At 40.8% G+C, this 19,034-nt stretch overlaps 1 protein-coding gene across 2 annotated transcripts in view; it reads left to right on the top strand.

Annotated features, from left to right (window-relative positions):
- The window catches only part of USP8 (ubiquitin specific peptidase 8), a 40,353-nt gene extending 25,073 nt beyond the window's left edge, over positions 1–15,280 (top strand). For both annotated transcript variants that reach the window (XM_072148314.1, XM_072148313.1), the window contains 9 exons: positions 1,483–1,560; positions 1,695–1,769; positions 3,895–4,148; positions 5,386–5,598; positions 6,300–6,510; positions 9,429–9,665; positions 10,903–11,045; positions 11,157–11,286; positions 12,504–15,280. In XM_072148314.1, coding sequence (XP_072004415.1) covers positions 1,483–1,560; positions 1,695–1,769; positions 3,895–4,148; positions 5,386–5,598; positions 6,300–6,510; positions 9,429–9,665; positions 10,903–11,045; positions 11,157–11,286; positions 12,504–12,689 — 1,527 coding nt within the window. In that variant the 3' untranslated portion in view covers positions 12,690–15,280. The remainder of the gene's footprint in view (positions 1–1,482; positions 1,561–1,694; positions 1,770–3,894; positions 4,149–5,385; positions 5,599–6,299; positions 6,511–9,428; positions 9,666–10,902; positions 11,046–11,156; positions 11,287–12,503) is intronic.
- Positions 15,281–19,034: the final 3,754 nt, after the last annotated feature.

Below are 19,034 nucleotides of genomic sequence, written 5' to 3'. Positions count from 1 at the left end.
GATCTATGAGTAAGTGCCCCTGGTTATCGAGCTTGATTTTGTTGGTAGTTTTCCTTTAAAGTGGTAGAAGTTGAGCTAGTGTTCTGAATGTCCTGTGGATAAAGTGATCCATTTCTATCATACTTCTACCCATTGAAGCAGCTGTTCACAACCAGTGAATGATCAGATTTAGGAAAGTTACTTTTTATACAATTGTAGAGGTTGACAGAGGGGAATCCGTTTTTCTGCATGAAGTATAAGCCTGCATTCACACTGCATTCCGGGGCGGGCAAACGTCAGTTGTGATGGAAAGGAAGAGGGGAACCCCTCTCCATTGCAATGCATTACGTACAGCTGTAACACAGGGGGGGGGGGGATGAAACCTGTCCTATATTTTTCCTGTGTGCAGCATCGTATCGCTCCTTGCGGCCATTGCCGTCTATGGTCGTGTGAATGCACCTTAACTCTGGTTAATACAACTAGTTTTTGCAATTCCTTGACACAATTTTTAGAGCATGTACATGTTCATTCATTTGAGTTGATGATTTCTAGCTTATGGGGACATATTCAAACTATTGCATCCACCCCCAGCCTCTGCTGAGCATATGCTTAGTGAGTTAACCAGGGTTGTAACTGTCCATATAAGAACTGTGACGTCATTGGAGAAAACACCCTGAACATCGGCGGCAGCCAATCACTGGCTGCTGCTGATGTTCACTCCTCTCTCTTTCAGAGGAAGAGAAAGACGTATCCCTCTATATGTGCAGACAGTAGGATATGTCCAAGCCCTATGTTGTAAGGGAATCCACTAGATCCAATGGAGGGCTAAAATGAGGTGGGAATGTAGCCTTTGTTTTTCATTTTTATGATCAGTAGTGGTCTGGCTTCACTCTCTATTCTCCCCGCGGAGCAGAACACAAATGCTGTCATATAAAATCTGGTCCGAGTGCTTGTAAAATTTTATATTTAACTTAATCTCATCCAAATGCTATGGAGAAAATTTGCAGGATGCATGTATTGGTTACTAGTGTATCATAAAATAAATACATTGTCCCTGGTATCTATTGATAGATGGTTAAATTGCTAACTGCACTGAAGGATATTCTAAAACTATATTTTTTTTTAAATCAACAACAAACTTTATTAAGGCCAACATGGAGGGACAACATGTACATAAAATACAGCAAATGAGAATTGGTCTCACAGGACCTGATGTAGAAGGAGAAAATAAAAGAGAACATGAGTCCTAAACATAAGCATACATAGGTCTCAGTGTGTGGAGAGTCGTTTACACATGACTATTGATGTAAATGTAGAATACAATAAACAGGAGTATCAATCGAATTTGTTCTATAGAGGAAGATGCGTCAAGCAAGCAATGAAATAAAAAGAAAAACAGATTAGCACCATGCAGCAGCCACCTTCTAAAACTATATTTAGTTAAGGATCATAATGTATTTTATGTAATCTGCTAGTACATCTATACTGTATTTTATTTTGCAGCATGAAGTAGTTAAAGGACCACAAGATGATAAAACGAGAATAGTTAAAAAAGAAGTTTCTGAAGATGATAGACCTAAGGTAAGTATTTTGGGTTTCATTTAATGTCAAATGGAAATGTATATTGCTTTGCTTGTTTGTTTACCAAATTGGATAAATCTTATGATTGTTGCCAACAATGGGGTATAACTTTATCTTTATGCCTTTTGTTTCAGAGAGATCCTTTGATCCGAGCTCGAAGTGAGGAGATGGGTAGAACAGTTCCAGGAATGCCAGAAGGTTGGGTTAAGGTGATTTAAATATTATATTATCACATAAAAACACACATTTTTAACTAACTACAGATGAAAGAAAGGCTTAGGCTGTGTTCACATCACATTTTTTGCCATATGTTTTAAGGACATGTCAGTTGGATTCCCACGTGTCCTTCCTACTCCTTTCCTCAATGCAGGGGGAGAAGTAACTAAAGGCAGCAGTAAGGGGTATTCCAGGAATCTTCATAATTCATATACAAATGGGTCCTTAACCCCTTAAGGACGCAGGGTATTTTCGCTGATTTCTCGCTCTCCATCTTCAAAAATCCATAACTTTTTCATTTTTCCGTGTACAGAGCTGTGTGAGGGCTTATTTTGTGCGTAACAAATTTTACTTTCCCATGATGTTATTTATTATTCCATGCCATGTAGTGGGAAGCCGCAAAAAAATTCCAAATGTGGAAAAATTGAAAAAAACTGCATGTGCGTCATGTTCTTGTGGGCTCAGTTTTTACGACTTTCACTCTGCGCTCCAAATAACATGCCTACTTTATTCTTTGGTTCGGTACGATCGCGGTGATACCAAATTTATATAGGTTTTATTGCGTTTTAATAAATTTTCAAAAATTAAACGAATGTGTACAAAAAAGAAAAAAAAATTTTTGCCATCTTCTGACGCTAATAACTTTTTCATACTTTGGCGCACGGAAATGTGTGAGGGGTCATTTTTTGCGAAATGAGCCGACGTTCTCATTGCTACCATTTTGAGGACTGTGCGACATTTGGATCATTTTTTATTACATTTTTTATGTCATCTAAAAAGGTGTAAAAGTCGCATTTTGGACATTTGGGCGCCATTTGCCGTTCCGGAGGTCACCGCCGCCCGTAACCGTTTTTATATTTTGATAGATCGGGCATTTTGGGACGCGGCGATACCTAATGTGTCTGTGATTTTTACTATTTATTATATTTTATATCAGTTCTAGGGAAAGGGGGGTGATTTGAACTTTTAATATTTTATTATTTTTTTACATTTTTTAAACTTTTTTTTTTCTCTTTTTTTCCACTGTTTCTTAGACCCTCTAGGGTACATTAACCCTAGATGGTCTGATCGCTCCTGCCATATACTGCAATACTACTGTATATGGCATTTCTGCACACTATACATTACAATGAGCCACAGGCTCATTGTAATGCATGTGCAGAAGCCATGTATCCTCGGGTCAAACGAAGACCCGAGGCTACCATGGCAACCGATCGCCGCCCCCCGATGACGTTCGGGGGAGCGGCGATCGGAGGTAAGATGGCGGCGCCCACGCGCCGCCAAATTTAAAGTGCCGCCGGCGACTTTGCCGGCGGCAAAGAAGAGGTTAACACCCGCGATCGGTGCAAGCACCGACCGCGGGTGATAGCGATGGGTCTTTGCTGCGATATGCAGCAAAGCCCATCACTGTATGAAGAAGGCTCAGCCCGTGAGCCTTCTTCATACAACCTTCACAGCTCCGTGGCGGATATATCCGTCACGGAGCGTGAAGGGGTTAAAATATAAGCTAATATGTAATTAGTTATTTAAAATGTTGCTGCCCTTAGCAGAAAATTGCTGTGGACATACAGTGTAATGAAGAATTAGAATGCTACTGGCCCTTTAATCAGTCTGTTACCTACGCGCGGAGCAGACACAAGATAGAAGAAGGCTGCTGGTCACATGTCCACATCACATGTTTTGCAGCTGCCTGGGCAGGTCATGTGATCACCACTACATTTGGCTGTAGTCGGTTGGTTGCTGTGCATCCAGTATGGCCATTGTTGTGGTATGGTGGCAATTACACATCATTACTATGGGAACAGAGCAAGAAAACCTGTTACATTATCACTGGGAGCAGAGCATAAGAGGTGGGAGGAGTTACTGAGAACTAAAGGATCATGGGGCCTGTAGTTTCCAGTAGTGGCCATTTTGGGTGATAAATCTATATACTTTAGAGAGGCCATACAATTTTGTGAATCATAAAATCAGGCTATTTAAGCTCCATTTTGTGTCTAATGACATTTGTTTTTTGTAAGAAAACTTAATCTGAATATGAAAAGATGCAGTTTCAATATAATGTAAAAATAAAATATACATGAAACCATTAAACCATTTTGCTTTGTCATCCATCTGCAGTTTCTTGACAATACCACTGGTACTTACCGCTATTATCATTCACCAACTCACACGGTTCACATGTATCCACCTGAAATGGCTGCATCCACTGCATCTTCAACTACTCCTGTTCAGAAAGTCAAACCCCAGGCACATCCTGATGCAGACAAGGAGCAAACAAAGTTGAAGCGCTCATATTCTTCACCAGATTTATCCCAAGCTATTAAAGATGAGGAAAAGAAGAAGCCAATACCAATGATCAACCGCGAAAATAAGTATGTTTGTCATTTTGGTGATCTGAATGCATTGTTGTAAAGAACCTCATTTGTGCAACATATGTGCTTTTACTCCAATTCTTAGGAACTGCGGAAGGTTCTGTTATATAAAGGTGACCTTTGTTATCTCATTAGTTTGTCATTTGCATTAGTTTTATTTATTTATTTTTTTTTAAAGAGGTTGTTTTGAGTGTTATAAAAAGTTGGAGCCAGGCTGGGGAGGGCTTTAAAAAAAAAAAAAAAAAAAACCTGTACTCACATCCTCTTTGTTTACAGGGGCATGGAAGCTCTGACAACTACCGGGTGGCCTGGTACCCCTACATGTCTCCGTTCCCAGCGCTGGGACCGGGTTAAAGGGAATCTACCATCAAAATCAAACTCCTCGAGCACCCTGACTGGTAATTTTCTTATACAGGCAGTCCCCGGGTTATGTACAGGATAGGTTCTATAGGTTTGTTCTTAAGTTGAATTTGTATGTAAGTCGGAGCTGTATATTTTACAATTCTAACCCCAGACAGATTTTTTTTTTGGTCTCTGTGACAATTGGATTTTAAAAATGCCATTGTCATAAGAACCAGGATTAACCATAAAGCTTCATTGCAGACTCCTGTGATAACCGTTACAGCTGATCATTGTAGCCCAAGGCAAAATTACATTAAAGTATCAACATCCAGAGGTCCGTTTGTAACTAGGGGTCGTCTGTAAGTCGGGTGTTCTTAAGTAGGGGACCGCCTGTATATGTTATCCATGGCCTCCTTCCTTTTAAAATCAACTTTAAAAGTTTGCTCATGAGCCTAAGAGGGTACCATAGCTCTGTGATCTGGCTTTATAGGCACATCCAGCTCACTGCACAAGGGTGGGACAGTGTAATAGTCTGTAGAGCCAGATCACAGATAAGCTAGGGTAGCTCCTCTGGCTCTTCAGCATCATTTTTAAAGTTGATTTTAGAAAGAAGGAAGGAGGCCATAGATTGCCACAGTCAGGGTGCCTGGATCTATGAGGAAGTGTCCCCTGGTTCACCATGCTTCATTTTGGTGGTAGATTTCCTTTCATACAGTTTGTTTTAATTTTTTACTGTAGTTTTTTGTTTTGTTTTCCTGTCTGTTCTACTTGCACATAGTCTCTCCTGGCACTGTAACCCCTGTGTTTCTGTTAAATAATAATACAAACACACGGCTGCACTTTCACTGTGTATAGATTATTGTACAATTATTGTGTAATATGCTTTATCTTGTAGACCAACAGCCATCACTAAAACCGAGATCACAAAGTTATCAGCATCTAAGATCCGCAGCCTCAACCCCGTGTTTGGAGGAGCAGGCCCGGCCCTTACTGGTCTGAGGAACCTTGGAAATACATGTTACATGAATTCTATCTTACAGTGTCTGTGTAACACGCCTCACTTGGCAGAGTACTTCCATAAGAATTTTTACCAAACTGATATTAATAGGTAAGAAAATGGTCAAATGCATAGCTCCAAGTTGATATTACATGTATCATGTAAGCTTTTTAAAGTTAAAGTACCAACTATTTAAGTTATATCCCATAAACACTGATCAGTGAGGTTTAGACTACAGGGACTCCCACTGATCGCAAGAACAGGACCCCCAGCAATCCAGTTAATGGGGATCCTTATTATTTATTGATGGGTGGAGTGGCAGGCCAAGCACGTGTTCTGCCACTGCATTCAATTTTTAGGGAGTATCGGAAACTGCAGAGCACAGCGCTCTCCTCTCTCTGCCACTTCCATAGACTGTGCATAAGGTCTTGTTCTCGTGATCGGTGGGGTTTCATCAGTTGGACCTTAAATATCAGCTTGCCCTAACTAGTGGATACGGGAGAACTTGCTTCAACCTATTTAAGGTATAAAAGGTACTGGATTGGTGGGGTAGGACTCTTTGGTGCTTAGCTGCAATACCTGGTACTACACAGAGAAGGGATCACCGTACTCCTGCAGATCTGATATGAAGATCTTAAAGGTGGAAGACCCATTTGGAGCTCTAAATGATCAAGGGCCAAAATCTGATGCTGCGATGAGGACTTGCTGTATTTTGCATGGCACAATAGACATAGATTTTATTATTTCTTTTGTCTTTGTGTAAATTCGACTTCTTTGCATATTGATCTCTTGAATGTATCTGTTCTGTACAGACATAATTTTCTTGGTCATAAAGGAGAAGTGGCTGAGGAATTTGGTAGCATAATGAAAGCTCTTTGGACTGGTCAATATAAATACATCAGTCCTAAAGACTTCAAGGTAACCATCGGGAAAATCAATGACCAGTTTGCTGGACACAGCCAGCAGGACTCCCAAGAGCTACTGCTATTCTTAATGGATGGACTCCATGAAGATCTCAATAAGGTAATCTGCCATCTACTTGCTAAATCAATCTCCATGTCTGTCTCGTGTCTCTAATGTAAAGACATTCTCTCAAAACATGCCTGATCAGGGCTTTTACAACGTCTAAAGCATTAGCACTTTATTTGCTATTGTTTGTGCATTATTTAGAGGTATATGTTGATAGGTTATTGTAAATGAGAAGCTGGTGAGCAGTGACCTCTGGGTGCCCACACATACAGCCTATTACCTGCAAATTTGCAGTGTGGGACAACTGTTGAAAATCGCAGCCTTTTCACAGCAAACAATACTGATAAGGAAATGTGAGTCCATCAGCAGATACTTATGACAACCTCTGTTCACGCACACGGGGTTGGCTTATTGTTGTTTCAGGTGAATGCCATTGAAGGCCATGTTTAGGACTGAAGCTTTGTACAGTCTGGGATGACTTGAGCAGGATAGATATCACGCTCAGGGTGTATATTAGTAGGTGACACATAACACTATTTACTACATCTGTGAAAATAACAGGAAGGTACCTGACCCTTACACTCATATGATTCTCCCTTGTGACTCTATGTTCCACCAATCGATTGATATGTATTGCTTTCTGCTTTGGTGTGGAGTAGTGATTTACTACTGTATCACATTATAATGAATAATCCACTATTTTACCAGGAGCTTCTTGTTAAAAATTTGCATTCATCTTTATTGTGATTTCAAATTACATCCATAAATCTTGTTATACATGGAAAGATTATGTTATAAAGTGCACATGATGTAAATATCTTATTTTGTTTTACTTTCTATTTTACGTGTCCTTTGATGATCCTTGTAGAGAGTAAGTAAGAAAAAAAAACCATTTGTTTGTGTGTTGTAAAAGCGAAGGGATTTGTCTTCTGTTTGTAGAATTGACCTGTCGTCTTAGCTGCTACATAAACTATCCATGTGTTGCTCTGATCAGTATCCATTGTCTTATCATTGCTATTCAGTATCTGCTTTTCCCATGAACACACTTCTAGTCATTTATTTTGTTGACCCCTGAAGCCATTGCAGTAAATCTTTTATATACACAACTTTGGGTTTAATGTCAACTCAGATCATTTGTTATCATTGTTTTGCCATTTTTTATGTGTATATGAGCAAATTAGCTATCACTTTTACTGAAGCCATTTGTTAATGGCCTTATTGAGTTCAGTGAATAACAAAAGTTTATAATTGTAATAAAGCGTAGGAGTTGAAGATGTAAAAGTACAGGATATTGCTTAAATATGTATGATCAGAGGGGGGCACCTCTAGGTCACAGTTAAAGGGGTATTCCAGGAATATGAAGTTATGACTTAAAAACCCATGATGATATAAATAAATGAATACAACAATACTCAATGTCATTATTAACAAAACTGAGCTTAAATAGTTGGATTTTATGATTTACAAAATTTATGGCCTCTCTAAAGTAGGTGGAGTTATCACTAAGATGGCCGCCACTGGGAACTACAAGTTCCATGATCCTTTAGTTGTCAGTAACTCCTCCTTCTCTTATGCTCTTCTCCAGGTGATGATATAACAGGTTTTCTTGCTCTGTTACCATAGTAATGATGTGTAACTGCCATCCCTACACATCACCACAGCAGTGTCCACACTGGATGCACTTCAACCAGTTTTGAGTACCCACTTGTACATAAATTCTGCTTATTCCTGGAATAGCCCTTTAATTACAGTTTTTAGAAGTGAGGGGCTATAACATTGCATCCCCACGCAGTGACCCATGCTTTTGAATGGAGCTGTGCTGCAGTTCCCTAAGGCCTCAAGCAGATGAACGCATGCCCACCCCGTAGCCAGGAGAGCCAACCAGCCGGTGCCGTAATTTAGAAAAATATAGGGTATGTATTTTCGGACTATATTTTTCTGTGCAGCCACCAGCTCGGTCACAGTGCGGTGAGATGATGTGTGCTCACCACACTGTGACCGGGTGCAATAGATGTCTGTGGGGGCCATGATGCGGCTGTAAATTGTGTGGCTGTATCATTGCCCCCCCTAACTGTCATCTGCATGAATAGTGCCTAAATATTGCGTAAACATTAGTGCATATGTGCAAGGGAAGATTGGGAATTGGCCTCCTCACTGTCGCCCAGTCTTGTGTTCTGTAGTGAGAGTATTACTGGGGAATACAGTCACTGATGGTGTATTGTTAGGATGGAGAATTATTATGTGACTTGTAGGAGTGGTTGACTTCTACCAATCAATCCATAGAAATGGAGCTCATGCCTAAACTGACTACATAAATATGTCATAACTGTACCGAAAATCTGCTGTATTTAGACATGCTGGTAGATTATGGATGCTATTCCTTTCATTGCAACATTAAAGGTAAGTATATGAGTATTATTTCATTTAGATTGTAGCTGGACCCCAAAGGGAAGTGACCTTTTTGCAAGTTTTACAGTTTCTCAAGTGGCTTCATGTGTTACTTTACATATAAGATTGTTAAATGTCCCAGAGTATTGTGTTTTAGCTTTACATTTGCTCTACCACAAGACCTTCCATCTGCACCCGCTACCAGGCAATAATTGTATCACAAGATTGTCTCTATATAAACCTGAAATTAGATGCAGCTCCTGTTCTCACTCTATGTACTTTTACATGTTATAATACATGTAATCTGTTTTGGCTGGAAAATGTCAATATCCTAAATCTACAAATCATATTGGCCACCATAAACCTTAAGTTTGTATTTTGTGGAGTGTATCTGCACCACATATAATTCCACCTATAGCAATGCTGAGTAATTTTTTACCTAAAGAGGCTCCGATGTTACTATGTAGCTGCAACGCCTTGATATATTTCACAATGTAGAATCTCATGACAGCATTTTCCAGTCAGGAGAGTCTTATGATGAATGAGCGTCTGTTATAATTATTGTGATTTCTGTGTTTTTACAGGCTGACAACAGGAAGAGACACAAGGAAGAAAACAATGATCATCTGAATGACTCTCAGGCTGCAGATATCGCTTGGACAAAACACAAGCAGCTCAATGAATCTATTATAGTGGCCCTCTTCCAAGGCCAGTTCAAGTCCACTGTACAGTGTCTTACCTGCCACAAAAAATCTCGAACATTTGAAGCTTTTATGTACTTGTCTTTGCCACTCCCGTCCTCAAGCAAATGTTCCCTTCAGGTATTTATCTAGAGCTTATTCTGCTCTTACCTTTACCTTTTCTTAAAACTATCGTTTATAAGTTTAGAAGCAAATGTGTATGACAGCGTCAGACACGGAAGAACCTTGAATGGAGGCTTTGGATTAACCAATGATTTTATGTTTTAAGTTTTTGATACCATAAGGGCAGCACCGTGGTTCAGTGGTTAGCACTACTGCCTTGCCGTGCTGGGGATCTGGATTCAAGTCCCATCCAGGTCAACATCTGCAAAGAGTTTGTATGTTCTCTCTGAGTTTGTGTGGGTTTCCTCTGGGTCCTCCGGTTTCCTCCCACACATACTGGTAGGTTGATTAGATTGTGAGCCCCATTGGGGACTGGGACTGATCTGTCAGGCTCTGTGCAGCGCTGCGTAATCTGTGAACGCTGCACAGAGCCTGGAATTATTATTGCCATAGAAGTAAATGGTAATGGTGTGGTGTCCATGTATGTACACTTGGTGATCCGCATCTGGTTGGTCTCCCGATGATGGGATCCTCAGCAATTTCCCCCTATGCTCCCAGACTTCGGTACCCCGACTAATCAGCTGATAAAAGGGCCATGATACTCTGGCAAGCACAGCATCTCCTTTATAATCTACCTGTTACAGCTGTTTTGTAGAGACAAACACCGTTGTTCGTGGTGCAGTTTGCCCTTAAGGAGCTACTCACGGTATAAGACCGGTCCACACAGTCTTTGAAAAAGTCTACAGAAATGGAGAAAATAATTTCACTATGACCGGAGCTCCCAATGTTCTTCTCCTCCCTCGTTATTCCATCTTAAAACACTGATGAACAGCACCAATCTTCAGTTTCTCCTGCTGAAAGTATGTCACCATTCAGACTAGCACCATCACACTCTCATCATCCTCCTTTAATTATATTTGTAGCTGGAAGAAAATATGCAGGCAGATGGTGCGGTACGTTCCAACAAAGTTAAAATTTATTTCAGTTCATCATACTCACAAGAGTCCATTAAAAATGCGCATATCACAGATTCACATAACGGGACGCTAGCTTTCCTATCCACCCGTCCCTGGGGCGGGCAGATAGAGACTTTGTAGAGACTTTGCTTAGTATTGTGGCTTTGGCCCCACCTCAAGTGTAATCACTGTAGTGCCAAGCACCAGAGCCCCACGGGGTATGATAATAAATGTAATTGCTTATAAAATTAAGACAACATTTTATAATATGCATTTTTGCAATTATTGTGTCTTTTTAGGAATGCCTTAAGTCTTTTTCTAAAGAAGAGAAACTTACAGACAATAATAGATTTTTTTGTAGCAACTGCAAAACTAGAAGAGATTCTTTGAAGAAAATAGAAATTTGGAAGCTCCCTCCTGTCCTTCTTGTGCACCTAAAACGGTAATTTCTTCCACATATTTCATTGGTGCTTATTTTTCGATAGTTGACATAACCGCAGTTGATCGGATGGGTTTATATACTGATTATAATAACTGTGCATATGTTTCCTAGCTTCTCCTATGAAGGACGCTGGAAACAAAAACTTCAAACATATGTGGATTTTCCTTTGGAGCACCTTGACTTATCGCATTATGTCATAGGACCCAAGTCATTTAAGAAATACAGTTTATTTGGAGTATCTGTAAGTATCTTTTTTAGTCCTCCACTTTATGGGGATTTTTATGATAATAGAAAAAACACCAAAACTCAAGTTTTTCCATTTACTTGGTTAGCTATAAGCGGATTCAGTTTCTGAACTTTACTTTTTCCAATTTTTAGTATTGGTGAATTCGATTTCCCTCTTTTATGTGAAATCTTGCCACGTTACCAATAAAAAGTCTCCCCTAATTTCACGTGAAAAAGAACAGAAGAGAGTCCTGTATTACATAAGATGATCAAGTTTAAAGATTGCCGGGGGTTGTCACTAAAGACACTACTGTACTGAAAAACAAGCTTTTTATGGCCTATTAAAGATAAGAATTTCATCTTAGATTGTGGTTCTACAGAAATAGAGTTAAAACCATAGTTAAAGGACATCTACCATCATTTTAGTGTCTGAGTAATGTCTGAGTTCCTGAGAAATATTGTTCCTTAGGACTTCTTATTATAACGTTATATGCCCCAATCTTGGAAGTTTAGAGTTCTAAAATTTATGCTAGTTAACCTGGGGTGCTCAGGCTACGTCACCAGAGCTCCTCAAGGAGCCTAAAATATTAATGTATGCACACACCCCGTAGCGCTACTTCTACTAGGACACATCTACCATCAGTAAACTGATGGTACATGTCCTTTAAAAATGTGACCCTATGTCTTTAATAGTCTGTAAATCCGGTTCTGTAGATCACAGAGCCACAAGCCTCATGTGATCTGACAGATGAGATTTTTTTCATATAACAGCAAAAGCTGGTGACCCTTTAAATCCTAGAATTCCCTTTTAAATTCCTTTCTCCCCTCCCCAATTAATGTCCATGTCCTGGAAAAAAAAATGAATGTGCCAGTTCTCTGTACTGACTGGTCATCAATTTGTACGTGTAGATCAGATCACCTCAAAGGCGTTGTTTTCCCCTAAGTGAAGCAACACCATTTTTAGCCCTTTATTATATTCAAGATTTTCCATCCCACTTATCACTCATCTTTTGGTTCCCTGTAACTCGCCTATATACTTTTTGGTATATTGAGCCCAAAACTGGATCCTATTTTCAAGGGATAACAAGATTGATAACAGGTAACTGAACATTAGCATCACTACTTATCAGGTTTCACCATTGACAGCGTGTCCATTGCAAATTGGCAGATGTTAAAATGTTTCTGGTATTAAAAACAAAATGTTGCTACTTTGGATAATTGTGTTTTCAACAGAATCACTATGGAGGACTGGATGGAGGACATTACACGGCCTACTGCAAGAATGCTATGAGACAGAAGTGGTTTAAGTTTGATGACCATGAAGTGTCAGATATATCAGTATCCTCTGTGAAGACCTCGGCTGCATACATCCTCTTTTACACTTCATTGGATATGCGATGCACAGAGATTTTGACTTAAATATCTGTACTGGAAAGCCTTCTATCATCTACGCTCAATGAAGTAGAGGAGACATAGTCTTGATTTAAGTCAGATTGGTGTTGGTCAAGTTCATTTCGGCACCACAGTGGTCTTATAAATGGAGTAATGGAGCTATCCTTCTCCTGCTCTGGTAATGTCCTATCGTATGGCACATGAGGGCTAAGGCACACATGGAGAGAGGGGAAAGTACAGGCACCTTTTGTACAGCTATTACTTGTACTGATCACTATATAATTATACAATTGATTGGTAGCTTTAGATGACCTTCACCTCTTACCTTTGCTCCTCTATATGGATCAGTCTATGCTACACACTATATATTGGCAGGTACGGCCCAGGCTCCAAGGAAGCTTGCCGTTTTGAACACTGTGCAACTAATCTGATTGCTATAAAACGTGAAAAGCGGAGCAGCAAGAATGTGAAAATACCTTGGCTATCTCCTTATTATACCCTCAAGTAATTATTACTTTGTCTAGTGTTCTTTATCTTGCCTTTTCCCATTTGCTTCTCTACTGTGACATCCAAACGGTGTAAGCAGATTGGAATGTATATGAATCAGACTGCATACTTGCACATGACTCCTATGTATATAACTTTTTCTTTGTTGTAAATTCTATTTATGCAAAAAAAACCTATAGCACTTGATAAATTGATGTCTAATATCTAAATAAATATATCTACATGAGGGTGTATACAATTACTCTGATAAATTCTCTTTGTACCAAAACGCTTAGTCTTGTACAGGTTTCTTTAGTGGAAGCAACTGCTTAGGGTGAATGCACACAAGCATCCAGACTGATCCACACTGATTTGGTTGCAGAATATGGGAGACCAACCTTATTTTTTGAGAGTTATCTATTATTATTATTATTATTCTGAAAAAGTACAAAGAATATTACATTGACTTTTTTCAGCTTGGTCGCTCCATGGTGAAATGATGATCAGCTTGATTACCTTGAGACCATCCTTTAATTAACTTTATTACAAACCTGAAGAAACTCCAGATGCAGGAAATTTCAGATTTAAAAATTCACTCCATATGTTTTCATATGGAAAAAGTATGCAGTATGTAAATGAGATTTAGACTGCCTGTAGGTCTGTAATAAAAAGCATTCTATAGAAAGCACTTAAACCAAACCTGTCAGCACATTTTTCACAAATCTAGCTAGTGATAGGTTCCCATAGAGCAAGTCAGTGGTGGGGGGGGTACGCACCCCTTGATTCCCTCTAGATATCCCTGGATACCAGGGAAGATTATAAAGTTGACATATAGGGATCAGAGGGAAATTATTTTTAGCTAAAACAATGGTGTCAGCTAGTTAATAGGGCTCTATGGGGAACCTGTGACTAGCTGTATTAGTGAAAAATGTGGTGATAGGTTCCCTTTAAAGGGAAACTGCTGAAGTGTTGGGTAGCAGTCCTGGAGATCTGTGTAACTGTACCTTTGGGTTGGGTGTTAGTGGCAGTAGGACTGTGGGAAAAAATCTAGCTCTCTTCGGAGCACTGATGTGTGTGGCACCTCCTCACTGTAATCTTGTACAGCCCTTCCCTTCTGCTGTATTGGGCTTGTGTTTGAATAGTACAGCAGGTCTGATTACAAGGCTCTTAAGAGTTTCTTCCTAACACTATCTGCACTTTGTATTATCAAACTGCCGACCGATTCCCATTAGTCCAAACCATGTCAACCTTAAATGGTAGAATAAAAGAAGTGCTCATCAAAAATGTTCACAACTTCATATTCATTGGTCATTTATTACAAGGGATAGCATACACTGATATCAGGAACTCCATTATTGGCATGTGGTGTGCAGATATAATGTAAGCAACTACATTGGCCACTCTATTGGTGCTTAGAAGTAGTCACAAATCACACTAACCACATTTGCATCAAAAGAATCAAAATGTTAAACCATAAAGACTGGACAGGCGCTTGTCACTCTTTTTGTCCCTATTAAATGGTGGCATGAAATAATAAATAGATGCTTTATTTCCAAAGTAGACGCTTTTCGGGCACTTTCTCCCCTTTTTCAAGTACAATTTACTAGTGATTACTAGTTATACTTGAAGAAGGGCAGATATAGTCAAGTTGAGAAAATTCGGCATAACTTATTTTTAATTCGGTTATGTTTTGCTCTTGTACTGATTATACTGCATATTCATGGTTACCGGTTTTAGTCTTTTTCTTCTCATAGTGGCTGCTATCATTCAATGGTCAGTACAGGTTATTCCATGAAGAGCGATTGATGCCTCTTCCATCGGTGTATGATTCCTCATAAACCATGTTTATTCTTCGTCAAAATTTCAGTTTAACCGTTTTGTTCCTTTATCATTAATCTAGGAAGAGTTGCACATCACATCTCCAGAACTTTTATTCTATAATGATTCGGACTTGTTAGTTGACAATACTTACATGTTATGTTTATTACATATGAGTAGTGTTCCCAGAACGATCCAACCATTAAAAATCCATTATTTCAGCACATTTAATTTTGTTAAAATTTTGAATGAAATCTGCACTACATTTTCTCTAAAAATGTATTCTATAAAATAAAGTTTTTCTTTTTATTTCATCTGCTTAAGTTGTGTTTTCTAATGAGCTATCCTTCAAACTACTATGACATTTAATTGTCTACTTGGTTATTTGTATACTATTATTTTCACTACTTTATTTGAGGTACCTCCTAATTGTCCCTCGGTAAAGCTTCAGTATATTGAGTACAAAAATTGTGCTGAAAAACTCAAACTCTGCTTATACTCGAGTCAAGAAAAAAAAGTGTACTCGCCTCCCGACGTACCCCCGGCAGGTCCTCTTCTATCCATTGCTGCCCCGGCATCGGCTCCGTGTCCCCGCACAGTCCATTGCAGGCCGACATCGGTACACTGACGTGGCTGACGTCATGATGCGTGCGACGGACTGCACGGCGACACAAAACTGCAATGAATAGAGGAGAACCTGTCAGGGTGGAAGGTGAGTACACTTTTAGTATTTTTCCTTAAGACATTATTTTGGGGGTAGGAGCTGGCAGCCTATGTACTACAAGGGCTGTGACCAATGCATTTCCCACCCTCGGCTTATACTCGACTCAATAGGTTTTTCCAGTTTTTTGTGTTAAAATTAGGGGTCTCGGCTTATACTCGAGTATATACAATTTATTAAAGCATTATATGAGCGTTTAAAAGATCACCATGTACCCTACTGATAAATGAACAATGTAATAACGTTTTACATGAATTTACTGGTATTTAAAAATATATAATATATATTACCAAAAGATATATAACCTATACATGTGTGGTTCTGTAATCACAGCAACACGTAAAATGAAGTTAAAATTTAAAAAAAATACAGCTGTTCCAATTAAAAATGTAATGTATGGGGTTAGAATAAGAATGATGAAAAAAAATAGCTTGGTCCTCAAGAGGTTAAAGGGGTTTTACACTGATATAATATTTTTGTCTGGCAGTGGGAGTAAGTGAATAAAAACTAGAGAGATGGCAGAATTTTTGACTGATCTGTTTGTGGCTCTCCTTCCTGATACTCCCCAGGCAGACCTACTCATTAAATGGGTTCATAGATTACCTAAAGCTAAGAATCTAAGAATCTCCCACCAAACATGCCCAGAGATGTCATCGCCAGGTTCCCTTTTTTTTTTTTTTTTTTTTTTTTTTTTTTTCATTTTAAGGACAAACTCATCAGAGCAGCTAGGGATGCAAAAGAACAGATGAAGATTGTAATCTGGATGCAAGCAAGTCCCACTTGCCTCTTGTGGAAGAAGAGTGGCAAACCGTAACATCATTTGGAACTCTCTCGATCCCTGCTGGACAATAATCGCACACTCTTTAAGGGCTTATTGTACCCCGTTGGTAAGATGTAACCATCATGGTGGATCTGGTAGGGTTCTATGTTAGATGTGTCTAACATACACAAGTTTTCCCCCTAGAAAACCTGGTGGTAGGGTTTCTCCAGGAAAGTTAGTGTGTTATTTTGGTATGTTTTTTCTATTCTGATGTTTATGTTGCATATGGTTTCTGTCAGACAACTAATCTTTAAAAATGTATCTGGGTATGTTCTTACGGTCCAAAAATAGGTTTCTGTATAGCACTAACGGTGAACACCACTATGGTACTAAAGGTGACCTCTATAAATGTTAAAGGGCTCAACAGCCCATTTAAAAGGTCAAAAATGTGGAAGGCGGCTCTGAATGCTGAGGCAGATATATTTAGCGCTCTCGGAACTCGTGAATGAGGCGGATATTTTCAGACTCCACCATGCACAATTTCCCCATATATTTGTAGCCCCAGCTAACTTCTGCTATGGGTAGATGGGAGGGGGGGGGTAGGAGCAGTAGCAGCTCCATCAGCAGCAGCTTAAGTCTGGAGTCCTTAATGAGCAACTTCCTTCACCCGCATAGTGAGAAGGGTAGCCAGCAGCAGCAGGACATGGAGCAGACCCTGCACCAGCAGGTGGTGGCATACTTGGACAGCACTTTACCACTGCAGGTAGAGGATCCCCTGGACTAATGAGCAGCCAAACTTGATGCGTGCCCGCAACTTGTGGAGTTTGCAGTAGAGAAGCTGTACTTCCCGGTTAGTAGTGTGGCGTCAGAGCGGGTGTTCAGAGCGACGGGGCCATCGTTACCCATGGAGAACCCGCTTGTCCACCCATAATGTGGAGAGACTGAATTTGTCAAGATGAATCAGGCTTGGATCGGCCCGGATTTCAACTCACCAATGCCTTATGCATCAAATTAGATCAGCCATGACGCCTCCCCCAAACGTTGAGAAATGAGTCTGGATTCTAACTACCTGCCTCAGCCACTATTCTGATGCTGCCACCTGCCTGATGCCACACATATGCTGCCAGTTGCTCCATCTTCCTCTTACCATCTTTACCAGGGACTGCAATTGTTCACCACCTACATAATCTGTCATTGTGCCACTCTGTGGCTTACCAGGTTGCTGCCACCTCCACACTCTATCATTGTGCCACTCTGTGGGCTCCTGCGGCTGCTGATGCCACCTCCACACTATCATTGTGCCACTCTTTGGCTTTCCATGTTGCTGCCACCTGTGGACTCCTGCTGCTGCTGACGCCACCTCCACACTCTATCATTGTGCCACTCTGTGGCTTACCAGGTTGCTGCCACCTCCACTCTCTATCATTGTGCCACTCTGTGACTTACCAGGTTGCCGCCACCTCCACACTCTATCATTGTGCCACTCTGTGGCTTACCAGGTTGCTGCCACCTCCACACTCTATCATTGTGCCACTCTGTGGCTTACCAGGTTGCTGCCACCTCCACACTCTATCATTGTGCCACTCTGTGGCTTACCAGGTTGCTGCCACCTCCACACTCTATCATTGTGCCACTCTGTGACTTACCAGGTTGCCGCCACCTCCACACTCTATCATTGTGCCACTCTGTGGCTTACCAGGTTGCTGCCACCTCCACACTCTATCATTGTGCCACTCTGTGACTTACCAGGTTGCCGCCACCTCCACACTCTATCATTGTGCCACTCTGTGGCTTACCAGGTTGCTGCCACCTCCACTCTCTATCATTGTGCCACTCTGTGACTTACCAGGTTGCCGCCACCTCCACACTCTATCATTGTGCCACTCTGTGGCTTACCAGGTTGCTGCCACCTCCACACTCTATCATTGTGCCACTCTGTGGCTTACCAGGTTGCTGCCACCTCCACACTCTATCATTGTGCCACTCTGTGGCTTACCAGGTTGCTGCCACCTCCACACTCTATCATTGTGCCACTCTGTGGCTTACCAGGTTGCCGCCACCTCCACACTCTATCATTGTGCCACTCTGTGGCTTACCAGGTTGCTGCCACCTCCACACTCTATCATTGTGCCACTCTGTGACTTACCAGGTTGCCGCCACCTCCACACTCTATCATTGTGCCACTCTGTGGCTTACCAGGTTGCTGCCACCTCCACACTCTATCATTGTGCCACTCTGTGGCTTACCAGGTTGCCGCCACCTCCACACTCTATCATTGTGCCACTCTGTGGCTTACCAGGTTGCTGCCACCTCCACACTCTATCATTGTGCCACTCTGTGACTTACCAGGTTGCCGCCACCTCCACACTCTATCATTGTGCCACTCTGTGGCTTACCAGGTTGCTGCCACCTCCACACTCTATCATTGTGCCACTCTGTGACTTACCAGGTTGCCGCCACCTCCACACTCTATCATTGTGCCACTCTGTGGCTTACCAGGTTGCTGCCACCTCCACACTCTATCACTGTGCCACTCTGTGGCTTACCAGGTTGCTGCCACCTCCACTCTCTATCATTGTGCCACTCT

This window comes from Engystomops pustulosus, chromosome 4 (assembly GCF_040894005.1).
Source record: "Engystomops pustulosus chromosome 4, aEngPut4.maternal, whole genome shotgun sequence".
Taxonomy (NCBI): domain Eukaryota; kingdom Metazoa; phylum Chordata; class Amphibia; order Anura; family Leptodactylidae; genus Engystomops; species Engystomops pustulosus.
This window is presented reverse-complemented; position numbering and strand designations above follow the sequence as displayed.